This window comes from Cydia amplana, chromosome 6 (genome assembly GCF_948474715.1).
Source record: "Cydia amplana chromosome 6, ilCydAmpl1.1, whole genome shotgun sequence".
In the NCBI taxonomy this organism is placed as follows: domain Eukaryota; kingdom Metazoa; phylum Arthropoda; class Insecta; order Lepidoptera; family Tortricidae; genus Cydia; species Cydia amplana.
In genome coordinates this window covers 4,437,221-4,461,153 of record NC_086074.1, presented here as the reverse complement: position 1 = coordinate 4,461,153, position 23,933 = coordinate 4,437,221, and the positions used below count along the sequence as shown (strand labels likewise).

General features: G+C 38.1%; 1 protein-coding gene across 1 annotated transcript; it reads left to right on the top strand.

The window, feature by feature from the left end:
* Nucleotides 1-7,733: 7,733 nt before the first annotated feature.
* LOC134649125 (uncharacterized) lies at nucleotides 7,734-23,652 on the top strand. Its single transcript, XM_063503841.1, has 26 exons — nucleotides 7,734-7,936; nucleotides 9,808-9,968; nucleotides 10,570-10,701; nucleotides 11,104-11,168; nucleotides 11,488-11,662; nucleotides 12,239-12,421; nucleotides 13,047-13,138; nucleotides 13,698-13,741; nucleotides 14,832-15,033; nucleotides 15,467-15,572; nucleotides 15,974-16,174; nucleotides 16,634-16,731; nucleotides 16,928-17,015; nucleotides 17,236-17,375; nucleotides 17,663-17,729; nucleotides 18,077-18,203; nucleotides 18,332-18,542; nucleotides 20,057-20,220; nucleotides 20,701-20,782; nucleotides 20,896-20,979; nucleotides 21,452-21,587; nucleotides 21,927-22,008; nucleotides 22,415-22,538; nucleotides 23,017-23,079; nucleotides 23,271-23,339; nucleotides 23,500-23,652. The coding sequence occupies exons 1-26, from the start codon at nucleotides 7,734-7,736 to the stop codon at nucleotides 23,629-23,631; spliced, it is 3,231 nt and encodes a 1,076-aa protein (XP_063359911.1). The 3' UTR covers nucleotides 23,632-23,652.
* The last annotated feature ends 281 nt before the right edge of the window (nucleotides 23,653-23,933 follow it).

The following is a 23,933-nucleotide window of genomic DNA, read 5'->3' as shown; positions in this document are numbered from 1 at the left end:
TGTGCACTGCCCCACACGATAATACAATAACCAAACACTGACTGGCACAGCGCGATATAGACCATTTTGATAAGGGAGCTATCTGCAGAGTTGCGTAACTTTTTGAAAATTGGGATGGATTTCCTAACTCTCGCGGCAAGTTTATGAATGTGATGCTTGAAATCGAGCCTTTCATCCACGAGCAAACCCAAGTACTTTATAACATCCGCACGCTGGATATGGTTGCAAGTACAGCTGTTAGTAGTCGGATCATTGCAAAGGTGAATTTTTAAGATGGGATCAAAGGTAGGTTTAGATGCGGCGGTTTTGTGAAAGCAGAGAAAATTCGTTTTTTCACTATTTATAGTTAAGAGGTTTGCACGAAACCAGTCAACAGCAATTTTCAGGCCTTTTTCCGTAGCGGCGACAACATCTTCCCAACTCTTATCATTAAAAAGTATTACAGTGTCATCGGCGTAACATATTATTTCAGAGTTCGGAATTTGAAGTTTTAAAATGTCATTTATATATACTATAAAGAGAGTTGGACCCAGGATGCTGCCCTGCGGGACACCGAACTTGATAGGCTCCTCAGAACTTCTATGCGAATCTACTTTGACAATCTGCCTCCTCCCAGAGAGGTAACTTGTAAACCATGTCAGAGGGACGCCGCGTATGCCAATGTTTTGAAGCTTGCGAATAAGTATTGGGATCGATACTGTATCGAAGGCTTTAGCCAAGTCTAAGAAAACGCCAATACATTTTAAGTTGTTGTCAAGATAAGATGATACTAAGTTAACTAGAAGGGAAGTGGCGTCCTCTGTGGATCTATTCCGTCTAAAGCCGAATTGCCTGTCCGATAAAATACCAAAGGTCTCTAGATATTTAACGAGTCTCAGGTTTACGATCTTTTCTAGGATTTTAGACAGAGTGCTTAGCAGGGATATTGGCCGATAGTTGCCAGGAACATCCTTTGGTCCAGCTTTATGTATGGGAGTGACTGCAGCTATCTTCCATTGTTCAGGGAAGCATCCTGAGCTAAGGCTTAAATTAAAGAGATGGGTGATAGGCTCACTGATCGCGGATTTAATGCTTTTCAATAATTTGTTGTTTATACCATCCAGGCCAGGAGCGCTATTATCTTTTAGCTGCGAAATAATGGTATCAATTTCCCTAGCGTCAGTAGGCTGCATGAAAAAAGAGGCGTTAGTAGTGACGTTTGACCTAAATTGGTTGGCAAGACTTTCCTCGTTTTCACCTGATTGTGCAATAATTCGTTCAGCCAAATTTACGCCTACAGAAGAAAAGAATTTATTGCAACTGTTTAAGGAGTCCTGCGGGTTATTTGTAGAGATGAGTTCAAGTGAATGCGTGCCAGCTTTGTTCAGGTTACATATATTTTTGATGACATTCCAAAGGTTTTTTGTTTTATTTGAATTGACGGAGAGTTCGTGCTGTTCATGTTGCTTTTTAAGTTTTTTGAGAAGATCATTACAATAGTTCTTGTACCTATTATAAGTAGTTTTTAAGATTACGTCATTCGGGAACTGTTTTGACTTAAGATGTAGAATATCGCGGTGCCGAATACAACGGAATAATCCGGGAGTTATCCAGGGCTTTAAGGTGAACTTCGATCTAGGAACTCTGACTTGTATTGAGTGTTTAGCTACTGCGTGTTGAATTATGATCATAAAATTATTCGTTGCCGCGTTGACATCGGTTTCTCCCAAAACCTTGGTCCAATCAGTTTCCGAGAGGTCAGAAGTGATAGCTTCGTAATCAATAACAGTTTTTATTCTGTTGAGTTTTGGTGGGCTAACAACATGTGAAAAAATTCCAACGGCAGCGGCTTTATGGTCAGTCACGTTAAGATCACAGACAATGCCAGTGACTTGTGCATTCGTTTTAACAAATATATGATCCAAGCATGCGCCCAGGCGGGTAGGTAAGGTAATTGCGGGCAAAAGCCCGTGCTCAGCAAGGAGGCAAAGATATTCCGTAGCGTTAGCGCGTTGGGCATTTGACGAGAGGATGTCGATGTTTATGTCACCAGCTAGGACTATCTGATGAACATGGCTAAGAGAATGAAGTATATTATCTAAGTCACGAAAGAAACTATTGGTGCATTTGAACGACGGCGACCTGTAAAAGCCTAGGATTGTGACTTGGCTAGAAATATCTACCCTTAGACAGCATGCTTCAGCAAAAGAGGGTTCCGTGATGGTTACGTGCCAGTGATCTCGAGTAAAAATTACAACGCCCCCGTTTTGATTTATATTTTGTGTGGAGTAATAGGAGGAGTAGCCCGCTATCTGGTCTATAGTACTTGAGTCTTGAAGTCTACATTCCGTTAAGATCAGAACATCAAACTCTACTCCTGTGCGATGCAGGTTTACCAAAAACATATCAAAGTTTTTATTTATGCTACGAATATTGAAGGTCAAAATTTTAAGATTACAATTTCGCCGAAAAACGGTGCCAAGGGCTTCTGGGGAGGGAATTTCATGGCATGGTACGTTGCAAACGGAATCCAATTCGTCGGCTACATCTACACAATCCATTTAAAGGGGCGACGAGATAATTTGTTGTTATCAGAAATGGAGAAAACAGAATTCGTTGTGGATACAATGCACGAGGTATGGGGGCAAGTGACTATTACCAGGCATACGTTAGGTATAAGTATAGGGCATTTTCTTGAGACTAAATACTCGGCAGTAAACGATATAGACGGAGAGTATTGCAGTATCTTTGGAGTTTTGTATACAATTAAGCTTTTATATGATAATAATTTTAGGATTTGAAATTGGCTATTATCCTTCAATGTATTATTAGGGCTTAAAATTAAGGAATTTATATCTAAACTTGGTTGACCTTTAAGGTAATAGTAGAATAGTAATACTGGGTTTTTGCTTTCACTAATTGTTGGCAGATATAGTGTGCGCAAATTATTAGTACAAGAGAGACAGTTAGAATGTACAATCATAATCAACATATGGAAGCCTTTTGAGAGGTAAATATCAGAGGAATAAAATGTTATATAAGACAGTAGTATACGGTATGCATACAGAGACAAGAAGCTTATTATTTTACAGTTAGCAAAGACACATGTACACAGTATAACGCTTATTAAACTAGAAAGTGCTATCGGTAAAATCAGGAGTCGGTATATCGGAGCATATAAAAACATGAAGCTTATTATTTTATAGTAATCTAGAATAGATGTGCAGTCCGTGCTAATAAAACTAAGGCTAAAGTCTATTTTAATTTGTGTCATTTTGAAACAAGCCTGGCTGGCTATCTGGGGGAGGTACTTTGAGAAGCTTATCCAGGACTGCCTCAGATGAGATCCTGGTAACTGCGCTTGTTTCCGTTCGTCGCATGTAGATGGCGCCATTTGAGGTCCAGACGAATTTAAATTTGAGTTGGGCACCAGCAGCTCGAGCCTTACTAAAGAGGATACGGTTCGCCTTCGTCAGATGTTCGTTTATGTATATACGGCGGCGGTTTCCTGGCAGCTCCAGCAAGTCGGAAGTGAGCCCGCGGCGCACCCTCGCGGCGCGCAGGATCTGGTCACGCGGGGCGCGCCTGGTCAGCGTCAGTACGACTGGCCGCGGCCGCTCCTCGCCGCCCGAGCCGCCGTTGCGCTGGCCAACACGTCGCACGTCGTCCACGTCGCGGGGGTCTAGTTCGACGCCCAATTTGATGCAAATAGTGTTCACAATCTGTTGCAGGTTTTCGCCGGGGCTTTCAGTTACTCCGGTGATTTCGATATTTTTGAGCTGACGGTATTGTTCTTTGGTGTCAAGTTCGTGGCGGAGCTCCAAGACCTCCGCTCGCAGATTCTTAACCTCGGTTTTGTACGTATCAAGCTCTCTCAGCTGACTTTTCATATCCGAAATATCTCTCCGAAAGTCGGAGATGTCCGCAGCCGTGTTGTTGATCGACGTGTTAAACTCGCTTAAGTCCTTCTTCATCGACTCGAAAACAGCCTGCAGCTGTTGAAGGGCTTTAGTGAACGACGACAGAACCCCGGCGGGGACTGCCATCGATGCCAGTTCTTGGGCAGCGTTAATGAAGTCTGTTTCAGCAGCGTCGTCGCACTCCTTGGGGCCCTCTGGGGTCTCGACTCGCGTTGGCATCGAGCTGGGGCGGACAGGCGTGTCATCGTTTCGTGGCACAGGTTTACTCGCCTTGCAACTCGGGCACACGTATTTGTTGGTTCTAACAGACTTTTGTTCATCACGAGATAGCTTTAAGCATTGTGAGTGATATCTTTTGGGGCATTTGGAGCAGAGGACAGCATCACCCTCTCCGCTCGATTTCCCTTTGAGGGCAAGGTCGCAACACCCGCACAGCATATTACAAGATTTTCTTGTGAGATCAAAGTATAAGTAGAAAGTTTGTGTTTCGCGCCTTATGGTGTATAACATGGGAAATCGTTTAAACATGATTTTGTTAAGTGGATTTTACTATTTAAAAAAAATGTTGATACCATTTACTAGCTTGCTTTAGAATTATTCCTGATAGTTTGGGATTTTCCAACATTGCAAACGAGGAAAGTCATGGTAATACTTTGTCATTCCAATGATAATGGTCATGGATAAATTTAAATATGTTAGCGCTACAGTAGAAGGAAATAATTTAATAATGAATAATTGTTTTTATCCTGGCAGCTATGTACGTAACAATTATCTGTTTTACAAGGGGGCAAAGTTGTTGTTATTTATTTAATAGTATGGCAAACATATTGTAAAAATAGAAACAAACATAATTATAAGTCTACACTAAGACCATTCAGCCTCTTTAAGGCTTCGTCGCTCAGGGTCATCAGGTCATCTGGCGGGCCGCCATTATTAACGCGTTATGGGGCAGTCTTGGATTACATATATGGATTATTATTAAGTTATTGTTTAACTCCTCGTACTAATATTGATAACCGAACAAAATTTAAAAATTGTTTCGAAAAGGTTTAGTTAGTGGTTTATAACTTACTCATTTTTAGTAAACGCGACGCTGTATCCAAAGAAGGCATCGTCACCCAACGGTTTAGGAGGCCGGATAGTCGTCATGGATGGCTCGTGGAAGTAAGCAGCTCTTATGGCCACAGCTTGCACTAGCAAGCAACATTGTAGCACTGTAACGTAATGACAGTTTTTATTGCTGGTGCATAATGGTCACGTTCATTAACGTAGGAGATCTAATATTATAAATGTGAAAGTTTGTATGATTGGATAATTAATTGTTCATCCTTCACGATTGACACTTTGTGAAATTTGGCACACAGACAGTTAATAGCATATAAGGACACGATTACTTATGATTGTGTGTATCATAACATAATGAAGTAAAAAAAAAGATGTATTTAAACTATTTCAAGACACGAGACATATACGATATACTTTTTCGTGCAAAAATAAAATAATAAATGTAATGTACGATTATATTCCATTACATTTCAAGCGAATGTATTGTATGATAACTTTGTAAATATTTTATCATACATTCACGGCTGTTATTGCTCAGACATGACGTCACTTCTCAGTATGACGTTAAATATCAAAAAAATATAAGAAATCAATCCAAATTATTGACATTAAATATGAATCATTTGAAATCAACGCTCTATTAGTATTTTTTAATTATTGGAAAAAGGTAAGCAATTACCAGTTTACTAACATTATTACTTATTAAACTATAATAATAAGAAAACAAACAACTCAAGTTATTGCGCTTTGAATAGTCTACCGGCTTAGGATAAATTACTTATGAGGTAAAAATATTTAATAAACTGGAGAAGCAGATCAATCAATCACTCGTCTGTAAAGTAAATACATTTTAGCTACTAATTGAGTAATAATAATAGGATAACTTACACCACATGGCTCGCCTTTGACTATGTGGAACCAACTGACAGGCTGATTATAAAACAATTAAGGAAGTTAAGCTGGGATTCATCATCTATAATTATATATTTCCTGTCAAGTTTCCCTTTTTACACATCGTGTATTGGTTTAGGCAGTTTAGGCAATACTGAATAGTGCTTATTAATAAACGTCAATTGAATACATTGTTAATGTATTACACTCAATAAAAACCGGCCAAGTGCGAGTCGGACTCGCGCACGGAGGGTTCCGCACCATCAACAAAAAATAGAGCAAAACAAGCAAAAAAAACAAGCAAAAAAACGGTTACCCATCCAAGTACTGACCCCGCCGGACGTTGCTTAACTTCGGTCAAAAATCACGTTTGTTGTATGGGAGCCCCACTTAAATCTTTATTTTATTCTGTTTTTAGTATTTGTTGTTATAGCGGCAACAGAAATACATCATCTATGAAAATTTCAACTGTCAGCTATCACGGTTCGTGAGATACAGCCTGGTGACAGACGGACGGACGGACGGACGGACGGACGGACAGCGGAGTCTTAGTAATAGGGTCCCGTTTTTACCCTTTGGGTACGGAACCCTAAAAACGAGTCACTTTTATAAAAAAGCATTCATAAGGAGTCAGAGGAGGCTTCAGGATTCACAATCTTATTATTGTGATTCCTTTTAACTAACGAAGAGATTCTCAATAACACACAACAATTTCAGGAACAATTTCTCAATATATTAAGTTGTTAATTAGTATTTTAAAGGTACATATTCTAATTTATTGTAATTTATACTTAGTTAGTTTAAATTAAACATTATAATACTTAATGCATGCTGTGATTGCCTTTAAGTGGGGGATCAATAAAAATGTGCCCTCTTAATAAACAAATATATTAAATAGTTGGTCCCATTATCATCATGCCAGGAGGTGTAATGGACTTCTGAAGAAACTGAGAGAAATCGTATTTTTTAACACGCTTTGTGACCTGTATGTAACTAAATTGTAATGGAATCTTGCAAGTTAAATTTGATCCACTTCCCGGGTTCCGATTGAGCTAAAATTTTGCATACACATGTAAGTCGGGTGACAATGCAATATTATGGTACCATCGAGCTGATCTGATGATGGAGACAGGAGGTGGCCATAGCAACTCTGTGATGAAACAACGCAACCTAATTGTGTTAGGGGTTTTTAGAATTGTCTCGATGAGTATTAGTTGTCTGTCGTAAGAAAAGTACAGTCAGCGATAAAAGCGTGTAACAAAAATGAAATTTTTGCCAAAAACTTATTTAAATATTGGTATTCAGGACAACAACATCCGTAAATATACAACTTACAAAGTATTATTACACAATATTAGGCCAATAACAGTTATCCGTTGGTTGAAAAATAAAATAATATATGTAAATCGTAAAAAAATATAGGCAGAACTTTAGTCATCATGCTTATATTTGGACATACTTTTGTCGCTAAGAATGATCCCAACTGGGACCCTTTTGTTATGGCCAAGCTGAAAAACAAACAATAAAAAAAAGTGAGTTCAGCAAAAAATTGAAATAATCGTGGCGTGGTTGTTACATTTTTGCATTTGTATGAATGAACGGAATGTTCTAGTTTATGTAATTCGACTTGACAAGCTATTGGCTGGTTATTACTTTTAACTTCGAGCCATAATATATAATATATATTAACTTAGACAAACTAGAAACCGTCTCCTAGATACGGCACTTAGTCCGTCAGATCGAGCTCGTCTTCTTGCCACTGCGGAATGGGAGTCGGGTCTGTGGTTGCAGGCACTTCCATCCACAACGGTGGGCACATTGTTAGACAATACAACATTCCGATTGGCCACATGTCTTAGAATAGGGGCATCAACAAACATGCCCCACCGGCGCCAATGCGGAGTTATGGTGGATAATCTGGGCCACCACGGCTTCTCATGCAGCCGTAGCGCTGGAAGGATCCCTCGCCACGCCAGCCTCAACGACGTCATCCGAAGGGCCCGTGTCAGTGCCAAGGTACCGTCGGTTCTCGAGCGCAACGGGCTGGCCAGGGCCGATGGCAAGAGGCCTAATGGAATGACGCTAGTGCCTTGGAGTATGGGTCGGCCACTTGTCTGGGACGCTACCTGCGTAGATACCCTGGCGCCGTCCCATATTCCAAGCACCAAAGTTGGCGCTGGTGCGGCCGCATCCTCAGCCGAAAGCTCTAAACGTCGCAAATATGCGACACTAGGTAGTAGCTATATATTTGCGGCGTTTGGCGTGGGAACCCTGGGGCCGTGGGGACCTAGCGCGCGTAGCCTCTATAAGGAGCTGTCAAAGCGCCTTATAGAGGCTTCTGGTGACTAGAGGGCTGGCCAATATTTTGCCCAGCGGATCAGCATTGCCATCCAGCGGGGCAATGCGGCCAGCCTTCTGGGTACCCTACCGAGAGACCACGATCTAGGCCAATTTTTTTATTTATAAGGTTTTATTTTAAGTGTTTTTATTAAATAAATATACCAGTAAAGAAAAACTTAGACAAATAACATTAACAACATACGAGTAATGTAAATATGTGTTTTTCCTCATATACCTACAGTTGCCGGCGTTGCTAATTATAGAGCATACGCAGGGCCTGTAAGGAAGATGTGTTTTTAATTATTTAAACTATATTTTTAATAACTTCAGTGGTCAAACTATAATAGAAAAATAACTTTGGTAAGTAATTAAAATTTATTTACTTTGGATGTTGGGCAATACTTGTACAACAGGTTTTTAACCATAATTATAATAATAATAAACCATCCAGCACATAACCGGAGCATGCCGACCATGCCGTTCCATCACACAAACCGACTACAAACACCGACACGACCAAGTAGCAGCTATCATCCATCAATATCTCGCAGTTAAGTACCAACTCATAAAGACCAGGACACCTTATTACAAATATACCCCGCAAATAGTATTAGAATCGACTGAATACAAACTGTACTGGGACAGAACTATTATAACCGACAAAACAGTTCATTACAATAGACCGGATATTACATTACACGACAAAGCTGCAAAAACCGTATATCTTATTGACATAGCCGTACCCAATACTCACAACCTTGTATCCACTCATACCGAGAAAATTAGCAAATATACCGATTTGACCATAGAAATCAAAAACCAATGGAAAGTAAGCACAGTTAAAACTGTTTCGATTGTAATTTCGTCGACAGGTGTAATTCCCCGCACTCTGCACACTAGCCTAAAAACTCTTGAAGCACACCCACTCACATACATACTCCTACAAAAAGCAGTTATCATGAACACTTGTAGATTAGTACGTAAATTCCTATCTTTAGATCAGTAGGATCCAAAAAATTCCATTCTCGTTTGGCCAAAAGCCCGCGGTTATGGAAGTAAAATCACCTCCACTTAGGAGAGAAAAACAAAATAAAAACATAAATAATAATAATATTGAGCTGCTGCCTGCTATACACGTAGGTATAGGTAAATAAAATAGGTACTTATATGTTTATTTAAAGATCATTGTTTCAATTAAGATTTACAACCATTTAGAAATTTAAGTTACCTTAAAGCTAGCATACATAATTATTATACAAATGGTGACCGAAGAGCTGGCGGCTACCTCGCACAACGTATCAGCATTGCGATACTGCGAGGAAATGTCGCCAGCATCCTTGGTACAATGCCTCAAGGGCCTATTTTAGATTTCAGCTAGTTTTTAATTTCTTTTAGTAATCTTGTTTGTAAATAAATGATTATTTATACAAATAAACGTAGCATGAAAGGAGGCCGGCGTCCAGAAGAGGGACATAATATAAGATTGAGATTATTATTTATGTCACCGACATGAGGATATATCTAACACGTAAAGACAATTCAAAGAGAAATTATGCCATGTAGAACGCCTGAAGAATATCATATAATTTGATAAATTTGGTTTTTCTTTCAGAGTCATGCTACTGATCGTTAGTTTGTTTCTCCTGCTGCGGACGTCAACAGCGGTGTTCTTCCACGAGAAGTCGTCGATCGTCATAGCCCCTGTTGGAGAGAGTGATGACGTTAGCTTCGGCTACAGTTTGGGCTACCAGGGTGGGGACAATGCAACTATTGGTAAGAACATACCACGAATATACTAAGCTTAAAATACATTTAAAAGTGGAAAAATTACTGCCTTGGTTGAGACTTGAACTCACGGCCTCTGGATACTCCAGCGCTCTGCAACTGAGCCACCAAGACCTCATCCATAGTCAGCGAATCTTTCCACCATACGGGTCTAGGGGACCCTAGCGACATCTACCGTAAGAGCGTTACACCTCCTAAACGGCTACCGGAGTTCCAAGTTATATTGGAAATTCACCAGTTACGATGTGCTACCCATGGTGGGCGTTATTTCTTTGCAATAAGTTTTATGAACTGTTAGTTACTTAGTACACATTTGATGTTCAATTTATCCCATACATTTCACAACTCTTCTCTTTCCGCACAAACTCTATTTACTTTTTGGTAAAGGCTGATGTATACACGCTGTCGTACAATCGTACACTTGCTATGGCTATAGTTATAATAATGTTTAGAACCTCCAAAACCCTAAAGTTTATAGCAAAAAAGCAAAAAAAAAAAAGTTTATAGCTAAGCATGAGATTGGTTTCAAATTTTATGTAGATAACTATTGTTTCTTTTTTCCCTAAAACTGGTAAAACAAAACTTACAGTGATCGGTGCCCCACTTTACGACGATACTGGACGGGTATTCCAGCGATCCGTACAAGATATCTTGCATGGAGAGACAACTTGTGATCCGCTCGATATCGACTTTGCTGCTTTAAATATCACGTATAACCGCAGTAAGTATCATAATCTTTCCATTTAAGTACTTAACTAACTTTGGCCTTATGCAGGATCAATAAGAAATAATAAAGTACCTAATATGAAAACAGAGCAATGCTGCATCTAGGGGGCACTCATGGTGGCGATGGTAACGCAGATAGAGGTACTTTTAGAATATTGCGCTGCGTTTGAAGGGTGCCATCTTTTGGATCTTACTGGCATTTCTATCTACCTACCGAAAGTTTTTATAGTTGGTCAAAACTGTTAGCTACAAAACGTTCTCCAAAAAGCCTCTCGGGATTATTCGTATTATTACTTACTTATAATTTATTTGTATTATGGCACCACCTTTTTGACATACATATTAAATCTGGATAGGTTTTATTGCTTAATCTATCTGAAGATGTACATGTTTTCAGCTCTCAGCCCAGACCAACACTTTTACCTGGGTGCTTCGATAGCTGCAACGGAAAATCTTTTTGTGGTATGTACAAGACATTCTAATACTTACGTAACTATGTACTTAGTTTGCGACATCATTTATTTTCGTTTATTTTCTTTATTGGAGAAACTACATAAGTATGTGACAGGATAAGTACACTATATTGTAAACGGAATTACCTAATTAGTCAAATCATCTATTTTTACATACAAGTTTACCATGTCTTTCAGACCATGTTATTATGTATGGATGGAAAGAATCTGCACATGAATTTCATAGCATCTATCATCCCGCTACATTTTTTCTTCATCATCTCATCTTGGTCTGATTATGTATGTATGTGTAAAATTTTCTTCCCCAGACGTGTGCACCGTTGCGGACCGCTTACGGCGCATATTTTGACGGCGATGGGAAGAACACATCTTTCGTGTTCGGCGCGTACGGAGCCTGCTTCACGTATGATAGAAGCCACAAAGCGCACGCGTGCCAAAACTACGGTTTGGAGTACACGTTACAGAAGAAAAAAACTATGGATGGTATACACTTATAATTATATGAAACTAGCGCCCCGCCCCAACTTCGCAAGGCACACAAAACCTTAACAAATTATACGCTTAAACTTTCCTCAAGAATCATACGTTTAGTAGTTTTCAATTTTATCGCGAAAATACATACACATAAACAGACAGACGCGGCGGAGGACTTTGTTTTAAGGTGCCCACTGATTAACAGTCCGCCGGACGATATCGGCCTGTCAGTTAAGGGGCCCACTGATTAACAGTCCGCCGGACGATATCAGCCTGTCAGTTAGAACAAAAAGTTGACAGCTCCGAACAACTGACAGGCCAATATCGTCCGGCGGACTGCTGGTAATCAGTGAGTCCTTTTAGAACAAAAAGATGACAGCTCCGAACAACTGACAGGCCGATATCGTTCGACGGACTGTTAATCAGTGGGCCCCTTTATAATGTGTAGTGTGTAGTGATATATTAAAATGGGTCACTGAACGTATTGTAGAAAATTGCTCGTCATGTTTCACTCCGTGGAATCGGGAATTTTCGACGTAAATATTGATTTCGTTAATTATTTATTTGAGGTATACTTGTTTTCAGTTTACGCATACGGCAGTTCTGGCTGGAGTGCCGTAATAGACCAAGACAAGAACAAGATAATGATATCAAAGTCATTCAACACTCCTGATCTATCTTACAGCACTTTGGATCCAAGTCACAAATACAAAGCTTTATCGTCGAACCCATCATTAGCACTTGACAAGAATGATTTTACGAGCTTTGGTGAGGCAATTATCAAATTTTTATTCGTGTGTTTACATGTCATTTGGTAATATGTTATTCAATAATTGAAAATTTGAAGTAAGTTACCAAAGATTCAGAGTTCAGGAAATTACATAATAAGTACATACTGTTGAATAGATGAAATTTCTCCCTTATGTTATCCTGTACCCAAAATTAGATAGATTACCTAAACCTAAACTGATGGTTGTGGGTGTATACTTCATTAGTTTACCTACTTTATTTATTTATTGTTTGGTTGTATACATTTACATAATATAGAAATATTATGATAATATTTAAACCTACAGTTTACTTAAAGATACTATAGCTAATTACATTTCCAAATACTTCAACCAAAAAGATCTGAGCTGTAGCTCCTACTATAATATTACCGTTTTATCTATGTTACAAAACGAATTTTACTTTTTATGCATTAAAATTATTTGATGTATTATGGCTTCGTAATCATATTTTATGTAAAAGTGCCTGATTAAAAGAAGTGGTCAGTTTCTTACGTTACTGAATTCTAGAAATCATTGTAGTTTTTCTTTATCTTATTCCTTTTGAATTAGGTTACTGCTACTGAGGATCTTATCCTTTATAATTATCATAATTATGTTTTTAGGGAAAGCGATGACATTTGGAAATTATTTCGACAAGGATAAAAACAAGACATTCTACGCTTTTAGTTTGAGATATATGTCTGGAAAAGGAGCGGTAAGAATTTATTCATTTAATCGTTCACAGATCAAATCAGATTTTGTATGTACGTATAGATCTAGTAGGTACGTAGGTATGTTTATTTTCACGTGATGTTCTACCGTTACTACTTAACAGGAGCAGATAAAAAAAACTTATTAAATATGTACAATTGATGATTACATTAAATCTTGCAGATAAATTTAGGATCGTATAGTGAAAATTCCATTTCCTGCCTCTGCTTTGCTTTATTTTGCTATCGGAAAAACACAGACTGTTTTTGTACCTATTTATTAATCCTATTAATAGCTTGGTTAGTTTCGGTTTGGTATTAAATTAACTCGGTAGGTACATTTAAAATGCCAAACAATTTCAAACATATAATATAAGGTGTATTGGGGTAACTTAGAAAACGGGATACTTTTGAAAATAACAAATATCTATACTAGACTAGAAGAATTTCATACTTTGCTAGGTACTTACTGGTATGATTAGTGGTTTTCACAATAACTCCGTTTTCGAAGTTATTTCAATATGCACCTTAGCCCTTATTAAAAATAAGTACCTAACATTTCAGATTGCTTTCTACCATAGTGACGGCACGTGGAAACCATTACAAAGGTACCTAATGTTAATTAACGACTATTTTTATGTGAGAAAATGGGGTTGGCCAGTGGAAGTATTAAGCAGATGGCGCCAGCGTAGCTGCCCTGTCGGTTTGTTCCTGGTTCGTCGTATTCCTGTTTCGTCGGATTCCTGATTCGTCGAAATGTCAATATGAAATGAAACTATGCTATTACCGTGACTTCACCTTTGTTTTTAATATCAATTGAAAACATATTTACAAACGAAAAATTCAAACAAATCTTAACAGCAAACTTATATATGTCACCGTAAAATAGTATACACAAACGCTAATCAAATCAAATCAATATATATTACTGAATCGCGATTAGAAAGGGATTGAGATAGCTGTCAATCCATATTGATTTTGACGTAAGTGTATGGAAATCTGTTATTTCTAATCCCTTTCTGATCGCGGCATGATAATATATTTCTGGACGCATTTGGCATTTGACTTCTATATTTATTGACTGCCAATACCCTTACATTATACTGTCTATGATAATAATTATATACTTAGTTAGTGTATCAATTCCTAATCATAAATATGAGATAAGGATTTATTGCAACTGTAATAGCCATTTTCTCGTATTGTAAATAAACCCTTCATTTCATTAAGCATATTGGGTTGGGCTTTAGGTACATGTTCTGAGAATATTTTCTGTAACATTTCAAGATGATGTGCTTTGTTTAATACGCTATTTTATTTGATTCCTGGTAAAAACAATATTGGGCATTACTGACAACCCTAGCATTGCACTAAAAATGCTAGAAAAAGTACGATCACTGATGATTGCATTAAATCTTCATATTTTAGTAAATACAGGTTTACTGCACGACATATTTAATTATATGTATATAATTTCGACGAAACAAGAATACGACGAATTAGGAATCCGACGAAACAGGAATACGACGAACCAGGAACAAACCGCCCTGTCAATCCCTAGAATTGTGTTTTTTTTAAATATAATTTTATGCCTAATCTCATAGAACAAGGGACAAGCTATGATACCGTCATCTATGCAAACCTTTGACAGTTGCCAACCCAAGACTATTGTTCGAAAAACAAATGTTATCATTATAGCTCGGATTCCATCGGCCGTCGCCGTAGCAAGCCATACAGGCTGGAGGATAAACATGTGGGCAGCATGTTCGGCGCAGCGATGGCCAGCGCCGACGTCACCGGTGACGGCGCAGCGGAGCTGTTCGTGGGTGCGCCCGCGCAAGTCTCGGATGCGCGCAGCGCGGATAGAGGCGCGGTTCATGTTTATACTAAATCAAAATCGGTACGCAATAACATATTTGAATGATTCACGGTTAATTTCACTAGACTTATATGGACCGGGATATTAGGAGCTCGAAAACAATACTAAAGGTAGTAATCACGGTTCATATCCTGGTCTAAATAAGTCTAGCAAAATCGGTACGATACGCAGTTGGGTTAATTTTTTTTTCGTTGCGTTGTCCTGGTTTTTGTGTTTCCAAAAATGTGACCAGAAGTGGTAAATTTGCTTTTACACACCATAAGATACACCATTAGATAGCAGATTTTCAACTTGAATAAATTTAAACTAGCCAGAGTCATTACAAAAACTTGGCTTGAAATTTCTATCTTAAAATGTAAGGGACTTGGCAGGACAGGCTCAGCCTAGTGTCAGAGGTACCTACATTGAAAAAAGTGAAGAATGTTTTCTGTCAAAAAAATATTTTGTATTTCAGGATAAGCGAGAAATGGAGCTGAAGCTGGTAATTTGGGGGGTTAAGGATAACGCTCGCTTCGGGACTTCGTTGTCCATCAATGATGTGGATGGAGATTCTTATCCTGGTAAATGAAAGAAGAAAACCATAAAATAGTTAATGAAACACCCAATAAGTACAGAATTTCCCGCTGTAAACAAAGTTGCGTTTGGGCTATAAGTTGTGTCGCTCGCGGCACAATTATAGTTGTGTCGCTCGCGGCACAATTCCCATAGGGTCCTTTTTAGGGTTCCGTACCCAAAGGGTAAAAACGGGACCCTATTACTAAGACTCCACTGTCCATCTGTCTGTCTATCAGTTTGTCTGTCTGTCACCAGGCTGTATCGCATGAACCGTGATAGTTTTATGTTGCCGCTATAACGACAAATACTAAAAAGTACGGAACCCTCCTGTGGGCGAGTCCGCACTTGTCCGGTTTTTGAGTTCTAGTCTGACTTCTATAGTTATTCTAGTTTATTGTTTTTGCAGAATTATTTGTCAGTGCTCCATTCGAGAACTCCGGTGTTGGAGCATTGTACATCCTGTGCGGGCACGAAATAAAAAATGCGAAAGAACCAAAGATCCTAGTCTCTGACCTGAAAAGAACGCAAATAATTAAAAAAGAAACTCACAGAATCTTTGGATTTAGTCTTCAACCAGTGAGCGATTTTAATGATAATGGAAGTGATGGTAAGTATTTAATACAATTCCCATTATTCGATTGAACTTATGAAACTACACATGTACCTATAAGAAATTATAATTTAAATTATGAAGAAATACTGAACTAGTGACCCGCCCAGGCTTCGCACGGGTTAAACAATTATACACTTGACTTACCAAATCACTTAACTCTACCGAGAGGTTAAAATAGAACTGCAGAAAATCCGTTCAATAGTTTTTGAGTTTATACTTACATAGTTATGTATGTTGGGTGACAATGCAAAATTATGGTACCATCGAGCTGATCTTATGATAGACACAGGCTATGGCCATGTGAACTCTGTGATAAAACAACGCAACCCAATTGTGTTTTGTTTGTAAGAATTGTCTAGATGAGTATTCAATTGCCTGTTGAAAGGGAAGTATAGTTGGAAATAAAAGCTTGTATCAAAAATGATGTTTTTGACATAAAACTTATTTTTACAGAACTAGGCGTGGGTGCTCCGGGTAATTCTAGAGTAACATTGTTTTCGGGAATCCGAGCTATCACGGTGAATGTAACTTCGAAGATTTCTGACTCAGTGGTAAGACGATCGTCTCTTCTTTTAATTCATTTTACTATGACTTAACTAAACTTAATAGCTAATAAATATTTGTTACACAATTTGTGGCTGTATGCCTTTCATGCATTTACGTCAAACAATAAACAAAATGAAGAAAAGTATCTGTAATTTAACAGTACCTCCCTTATTTCACTATGTACTATTGCGTCTGTTTCAGTTGGATCCAGTTTCTGGGTTTTCTTCTCTCATATTCTCCTCATGCGTTACTGTCGATTTGCCAGTTAAACCGAAAATAATCACTACCAGTAGGTATCCAGAGACAACTTATTAACTTTTTCTTTTTCCGATTAAGCTAGTACAGTCACCTGCAACGATATGTTATTTTAAAGAAGAGTACTGTCGGCAATAAAATCGTACATCGAGTATGAAATAAAAATAGTTAAATCACCGACTTTCGTCACTAGCTAATAGTACCTACCCGTTATTACAGAATTATGTAAAAAATATATTTATTTTGTGTTACAGAGTTGTTGGTAAAGAATATGATAAGTGGTAATGGGGCATTTAACCACAGCGGCGGAGCCACCTACGAAATTGATTTAGCGTCGAAAGAACACAGTCTTGAAGTCGGTGGCCTCAGAGAATATTGTAGGAATATCACTATTGTAAGTTCATCTGTATTTTTTCATCGACTTTAAAAAAGAAGGTTCTCAAATTATCAGGAAGTTTGCATTTTTAATTTGATTTTTTTAAGCGAAATTAAATAGGTAACATAGTGGTTATCGTACCAGCGTCGCACCCGAAAACCGCATTGTCAGTGTGATGCCCACTTAATGACAAAACAATAGTAGTTTGACATTTGTTGCACTGTTCTTATGTCTTACGTATGTTTATTTAATTTTGTTAGTAAGTTGTTTGTCAAATCTAACACGGTACAATAACTTTTTTATAGGTTGATGCATCTTTCTGCATCGTGAACACAACAGTATCAACAATGGAACATATCGAAGATCGCGAAGGTAAAAATGTACATCTATTGATATTATTAGAATATAATGGAATAGATTATTACTACCTAACACTAGTAAATAGGCAATCCTTTTTATTGATCAAGAATTTTAGATTTTTTTATTCCTTCTTCCGACGATAGTAGACTTAAAGGTTGTCGTCTTTTACCAGGGATTTTAGGGGAAACGGTTATGATTTTGGATTCAGTAGCTGATTAACTACTGAGCTGATTTTGGTAAGTGAGAATCAATTCGTTTTCATGACACGCTCGGGTGACATGCGTGATATTTTGTAAGCGAATTTGAAAGAGACGGAAATTAACGTGGCCGATACTCGAATAAATGATTTTTTTTTCCAGTATTTAATGAAACTTGGGTCACATTGAGCGCACTGAGCGAGTTGACGAGATCAAACCGTTTCGAGTGCGTTTGTCCAAAACCAGGTTGCACGCCCAAGCTCAACGCAGAACTGCGATGGTCTGGAAGGTATTCAACTCATTTTGTTCAAATGCTTTTACTGAGTAGATGTACGGTCAAGGAATTTGATTTTTATGCCATTTCGTACCTCTTGGCCTCTTTTCGTAGTTGAATAATAATCCCAATATTTGTTTCAGCAATTATACCAACGAAGAAACCGACTACCTCATCGGATCGTCCAAGTTCGAGACGGTGAAAGTAGCGGTCCACAACACAGGCACTAAAGGCTGCAGAAGTTGTACTGTAATACGCGTGCGCGGTGATTTGGATCATCAGCTGCAATGCCAACGCCAGGGCAACGATGTTCGCTACATGTGCTCTCTGGAGAGCTTCATGGGAAATACTACCGTAAGACTATTTGTTTAGAGTTCAAAATTTCCTGGACAACTACGTCTCGATTACAGTCACCAGATACATCGTAGTGGCCAACCAACGTGAGCACCTACGCACAAATATCTGAACACGACTCGTGTTTTCAGATATTTTTGAGCACCTCGGATGCTCCAGTGTAATACGTATATGTTGGCGACTGTACCACCACTTGCAATATCAACGTGAGCACAACTATGTTCGTTTACACTTGACTTGAATATTTAGCGGGAAATACTACCATAAGATTATTGCCATAAGGTTTGCGACTGGTCAACGTGGTGAAGACAGCCATAAGATACATGTTTTGATGCCTCCACAGTGCGCGGCCGGCCGGGAGCGTGTGCGGCTGTGTCGAGCTCCAGGTGGTGGAACAATACAAGTACTTGGGCTTGCTTATAGATTATATAAGTTCTCATGGCAGCCACATGTAAATGGCTTATGCAATAAATTAAGAGCAGTACTTGCAAAATTCCACCACCTGAAGCTCGTGTTAAATAGGGCTACTATGTATGCAGTGTACTATGCTCTAGTGGATTCGCTGTTGTCGTATGGGCTGTCAAGTTACGGTCGTACATTTAAAACGTATCTAGATAAGATAAAGGCACTGCAGATTAGATTCATGAAATTAATGGTTGACAAAAAAACTAAAATAAAATGTAAAAGTACTACCTATGAACTGCTCTTCTTAGAATGTAATATTTTAACAGTTCATGAAAAAGTCAAGTTAGTATAGCTCTAGAACAAATGTGTAATGATGAGTTTAAAATACCTATTGTCAATCAAAGGTTAATAAGAAACAGAGATAGTAATAAATTGCTGGTACCTAGTTTTACGAATTATTATGGCCAGAGAAGTAGAAAATATTTAGTCCCTAAGATCTATGAGTTACCGTCGGATTTAAAGACCACAAGGATGACAAAACAAACATTTAAAAAGAAACTAAGCAATTTTTTATTAAACAAAATACAAAGTCAATAATACGTTACATTTTTATTTTATTTTGATTTTCTTTTACTGTACGCTAAGAATATAGAGTTAACCCCTTACTTCATGTCATAAATAAAAAGTATTTGTTTAAAAATGAACTTTAATAGTTGCTATATAGGGCTGCGCATGCGGTAAAGGGTTAAGTAGATACCTAAGTTTAAGTTACCTATCAACTACCTAGCTTGCATATACATAAAGGAGCCTCGTCTGCCAACAAACCACTCTGTGGTTTGGCAGAAGAATATATGTAATTAGTTGTAAGCAAGATCTCTGAATAAACGTTTTTGAATATTTACTTCTCTTAGGCGTAGTCAGAAAAAGCTTTGCTCCTTTTGCTCAGCAGACTTTGTGATAAATACGAGTAGTGGAGAATAATTATGTACAAACGCGAGAGTTAGAAAAGAAATGACAAAACAGCTCGTAGACGATGTTCTCGACATTGCCATTAAAGTGCTGTTGTGCGGCCCAAAGTTAATAAAAGTCAAACATTAATATTTTTTCAGAAAACAATCGAGATTCAGCTAGTGATGGACAAACTGAGCAACCAGGAAAAGAATTTCACTGTGGACGTGGAGGTTCGAGACGATTGTGAGGAGCCGGGACCAATGATTTCTCTGACAGTTCCGTATGATTTCACCAAAGTGTTCAACCATGTCATCATTAATGGGTACGCTAACGTATTACGTTTAACTTCATACTATCAGATTAATGTAGCAGTTCCATTTCAGGTTCCGGCCTGAGGGGCTACCGCGAAAACGAATTTCGCAAATTGCGGGGATCTTTCTCTTTTACTCCAATGAAGGCGTAATTAGAGTGACAGAGAAAAATCCCCGCAATTTGAAAAAATCGGTTTTCGCGGTAGCCCCTCTGATGACTGATATGAACCTAGAGTGTGTGGCCCCTTGACGATTCCGGTCAGCGTCGACAGACTATATCAGCTGGACAGTCCGTGGTCTTGGGGCGAACACTGACGACTGTCAACTGCTAGTGTGTAGTCGCAGAGGTCGCAGCAGACCATTGCTGGCAGGCAATAACCGCTTATGTGTGTAGACGTTATTGGTTTGGGACAGCAGGCCGCCCGACAGGGCCAGAGACTGCAGGCGGACTGGTAATGGGTTGGACCTTTTACGTATTTTTTTGTTCACAGAACTGCTATGAACCGTGAAATAGCAGATACGGAAATTCAGGATGAAAGTGAAGGAATAATCTTCCACGAACAAACTTATACAGTAAGTTTGTGAACTTTTGCACAAATTGAAATATGCATTGAAGAAAGTAGAATGTAATAAGTAAATAAATAATTACGTACAGTAAAGTTATAAAGTATGTTTTTTTGTTGTAGATCTTTAACGATCAGTCTTTTATGTGGAAAAATATACTGGTAAATGTCACTGCAAAGAACAAGCCATACATCCAGAACTTTAGGGTAAGGGCTTTACATTTTTATAGTTATTTAGTCTATATTTGTTAAAGATTAGAATATACTTTTAATTAATAGGTAGGTACTCAGTGTCAGGTCATTATGCATAATTATTTTAATAGTTTAGCTAGGTACCGTTAAGTTTTTTAATTTTAGTTACATACATTTTGAGAAAAACTTCATAAGTGACGGTGTTTCCATTAACAGACTTTTTTTTGTTACATACCACTTCGGTTGCAAACAAGATAGAGACTCGACTCTTTTAGAATTTACAAATAAAATAGGAAAAGGCAAGTAGTTACACTCGGCTGCAAAAATGCCTTACCCACTTTATGAATTAAATCCATTTTTAAAGTGGGTATTCACATTTGCAGTTGCTAGACCAATATTGCTCTAGTATTCATATTTCCAATAGTTAGGTATATGTAGGTACTGTAGGTATAAGCTTACTTATATACACATAATGGTTTTCTTCTAGATCGCTATAAAGCAAACTGAGAAGTTTGCTGAATATAACGGCACGGAGGACTTTTTGTGGGGAAGCGTTCTCAGTTTAGCCCCATACTCCATGACTAAAATTTCCATTTCAACTAATATTTTGAAAAAGGAACTCGGTAAGTCGGACAGTAAAGTATAATTCTTAACTGCCTCCTAGTCTAGTCAATAGACTGCCTACGAAGTAGGAAGTCCCGGGTTCGAATCCCGTTAAGGGTATTTATTTGTTTTATATTACTTTTGTATCTGAGATGTGGATACTTTCTGTGTACCTAATACCTAATATTTTACATATATGTATACCTATTGTCGTCTAGTACCTACAAAAAAAGCCTTATTGAGATTACTGTGGGACTTGGTCGGTCTGTGTAAGATTGTCCTGTTGTATTTATTTATGTTAGAATGTAAATAATACCCTAAAATTGACCAGTGTTGCTAATCTAACTATTCGTTTTCAGCACAACATCTCCAAAAAGGGAACATTACTATACCATCAGAACTTGTGTTAGAACTGCTACCAGATAAAATTAAGAACAGAAAGTAAGTAAGAACCATGTGTGCAATTTAGATACTCACTTGCGCTCCTATTTCAATTTGAAAATGTACGTTGATGTTTTTTTACTGTGGCCTGCGGATAATTTTAACAAACGTTTGCGTTTGTGTATCAAGGCTAAATGATATTATTTTGAAAATAATAGGTTTTGTTTAAGTTAAATGATTAGAGCTCTAATTTTTAATGACCTTTTGTAAAATATTTTTGAAGAAGATTTTTGGGTCACTCTGTATGTATTTAACTGACTTTTAAACAAATATGTAAGTAATAACTAAAGGCGGGATCCGACCAGTGTGCGGCACTGTGCAGCTTAAGCATTTTCGAACTGAATAATGCTGTGCCGCATACTGGTGGAATCCCGCCTAGCACTGTACTATTGAACGAATATTGCAGTTTAACATCATTGCTGACATTCAAGACAGAGAAGACATTCTGGCAAAACAAGCCGCTCATCGTCATGATCTCGCTTCTTGCGGCGTTACTGGCCCTAGTTATCATCACCGTGGTACTGTACAAGGTATTTCAGTCCTATAATAAAGAGTTATTATAAATCTTTAAAGATTCTTAATAGGGGCATAGAGTTTATAAATTAAATTTTCATAGATTTTAATCAAATCAAACAATTCAAACGGAAACTATGCAACGGTAGATTCCAACCTTTAACCTTTTGGACACCAATGACGGATATATCCGCACCGTAGGTCCAACGCCAAAAACGGATTAATGCGTCACAGACCACAGAGCAACTTAGACCTACGTGCACATGCATACAGTTCAATTTCAGTTTTGACACTTCGGTGACGTGGCGTCCGAGTGACAACTTGTGTTTGACACGGCGTCAAAAAGGTTAAAGGTTAAGCATGGCTTGATTGCAAAAATCACGAAAACAAGTATAATTTTATATTTGTTAACTAAATTGTATAAATTTCATGAATAGGTATAGTATAAATTGCTTAAGCCTTGGTGAAATCCACTGAGTATTATATTGGTTTCAGCTTAATTTCTTCAGAAGGAAAAACAAAGAAAAGCTTAAGCGAGAAATAAGAAGGCGTAGCATAGTAAGTTGTTTTGTTAATTACTTGTGTGTTTGTAATATGTAGGTATGATTGATATCGTAGGAAGACGGCAATGATATGTTTTTATTTATATTGTGGCTGTCTGGTCTATGGAGCATGTGTCAAATCCAACGATTTCCCGTACTATGGGTTCTGCTCAGCAAAAATATGACTAAATCCTATTGTTATTTCAGCGCCGAGAAAGCAGTCGACGCCATGCACCACCGGATGCCAACGGGAGTCAAACTCAAACCACTGATACTGTAAGCAAATATAACTCGTTTTGTATTAACCTTTTAACCGCCGTAGACTGATATATAAGACATACAATATCCAGCCCATTTCGATGCAGTATGATATATACGTCTATATTTGTAGTTTAGCCATTTCAATGCTTTGTTACCTTTTCAATATAATTTCCAGGTAGACTTATCGGTAGTGAAAGAAGAACCTTGTGACCCTACCAACACAAGACAAGACAGGACAAGTTGCGAATCTACCCTCAACGCAGCGCCGAGCAACAATGCGACGTCGGGTGCGCTTACGCAGTTATAATTTATTAAGTTCAAAAATACTGTTTAATAGTTGCTAACTAAATAAATATAAAGTACAAAATGTATATTTCAATACAGCTGATTAAAAATGAATTTAATAAATTAATAAAGTACCTTCTTGATTTTTCTTTCTGAACTGTTTTTGAAGAAAACCTTACCTTTTATGTTCGAAAATTTTCCACGTGGAAACGTGCTGGCAGCATTTCCTCGCTGCATCGCATCTACGGCACCATGACGCAGGGGGATACACTGCAGGTTTTCAAAAAGTCGGCAACGCGCATGTAACAACTCTTAAGTTGCAGG

Bases quoted from the DNA above. Each gene is read 5' to 3' on its own strand.
- LOC134649125 (XM_063503841.1), top strand. From the start codon at position 7,734: ATGCCCCACCGGCGCCAATGCGGAGTTATGGTGGATAATCTGGGCCAC. The intron at 10,702-11,103 runs GTAAGTATCATA...ACATGTTTTCAG, and splicing joins AAATATCACGTATAACCGCA to CTCTCAGCCCAGACCAACAC. The intron at 17,376-17,662 runs GTAAGTTCATCT...ACTTTTTTATAG, and splicing joins ATTGTAGGAATATCACTATT to GTTGATGCATCTTTCTGCAT.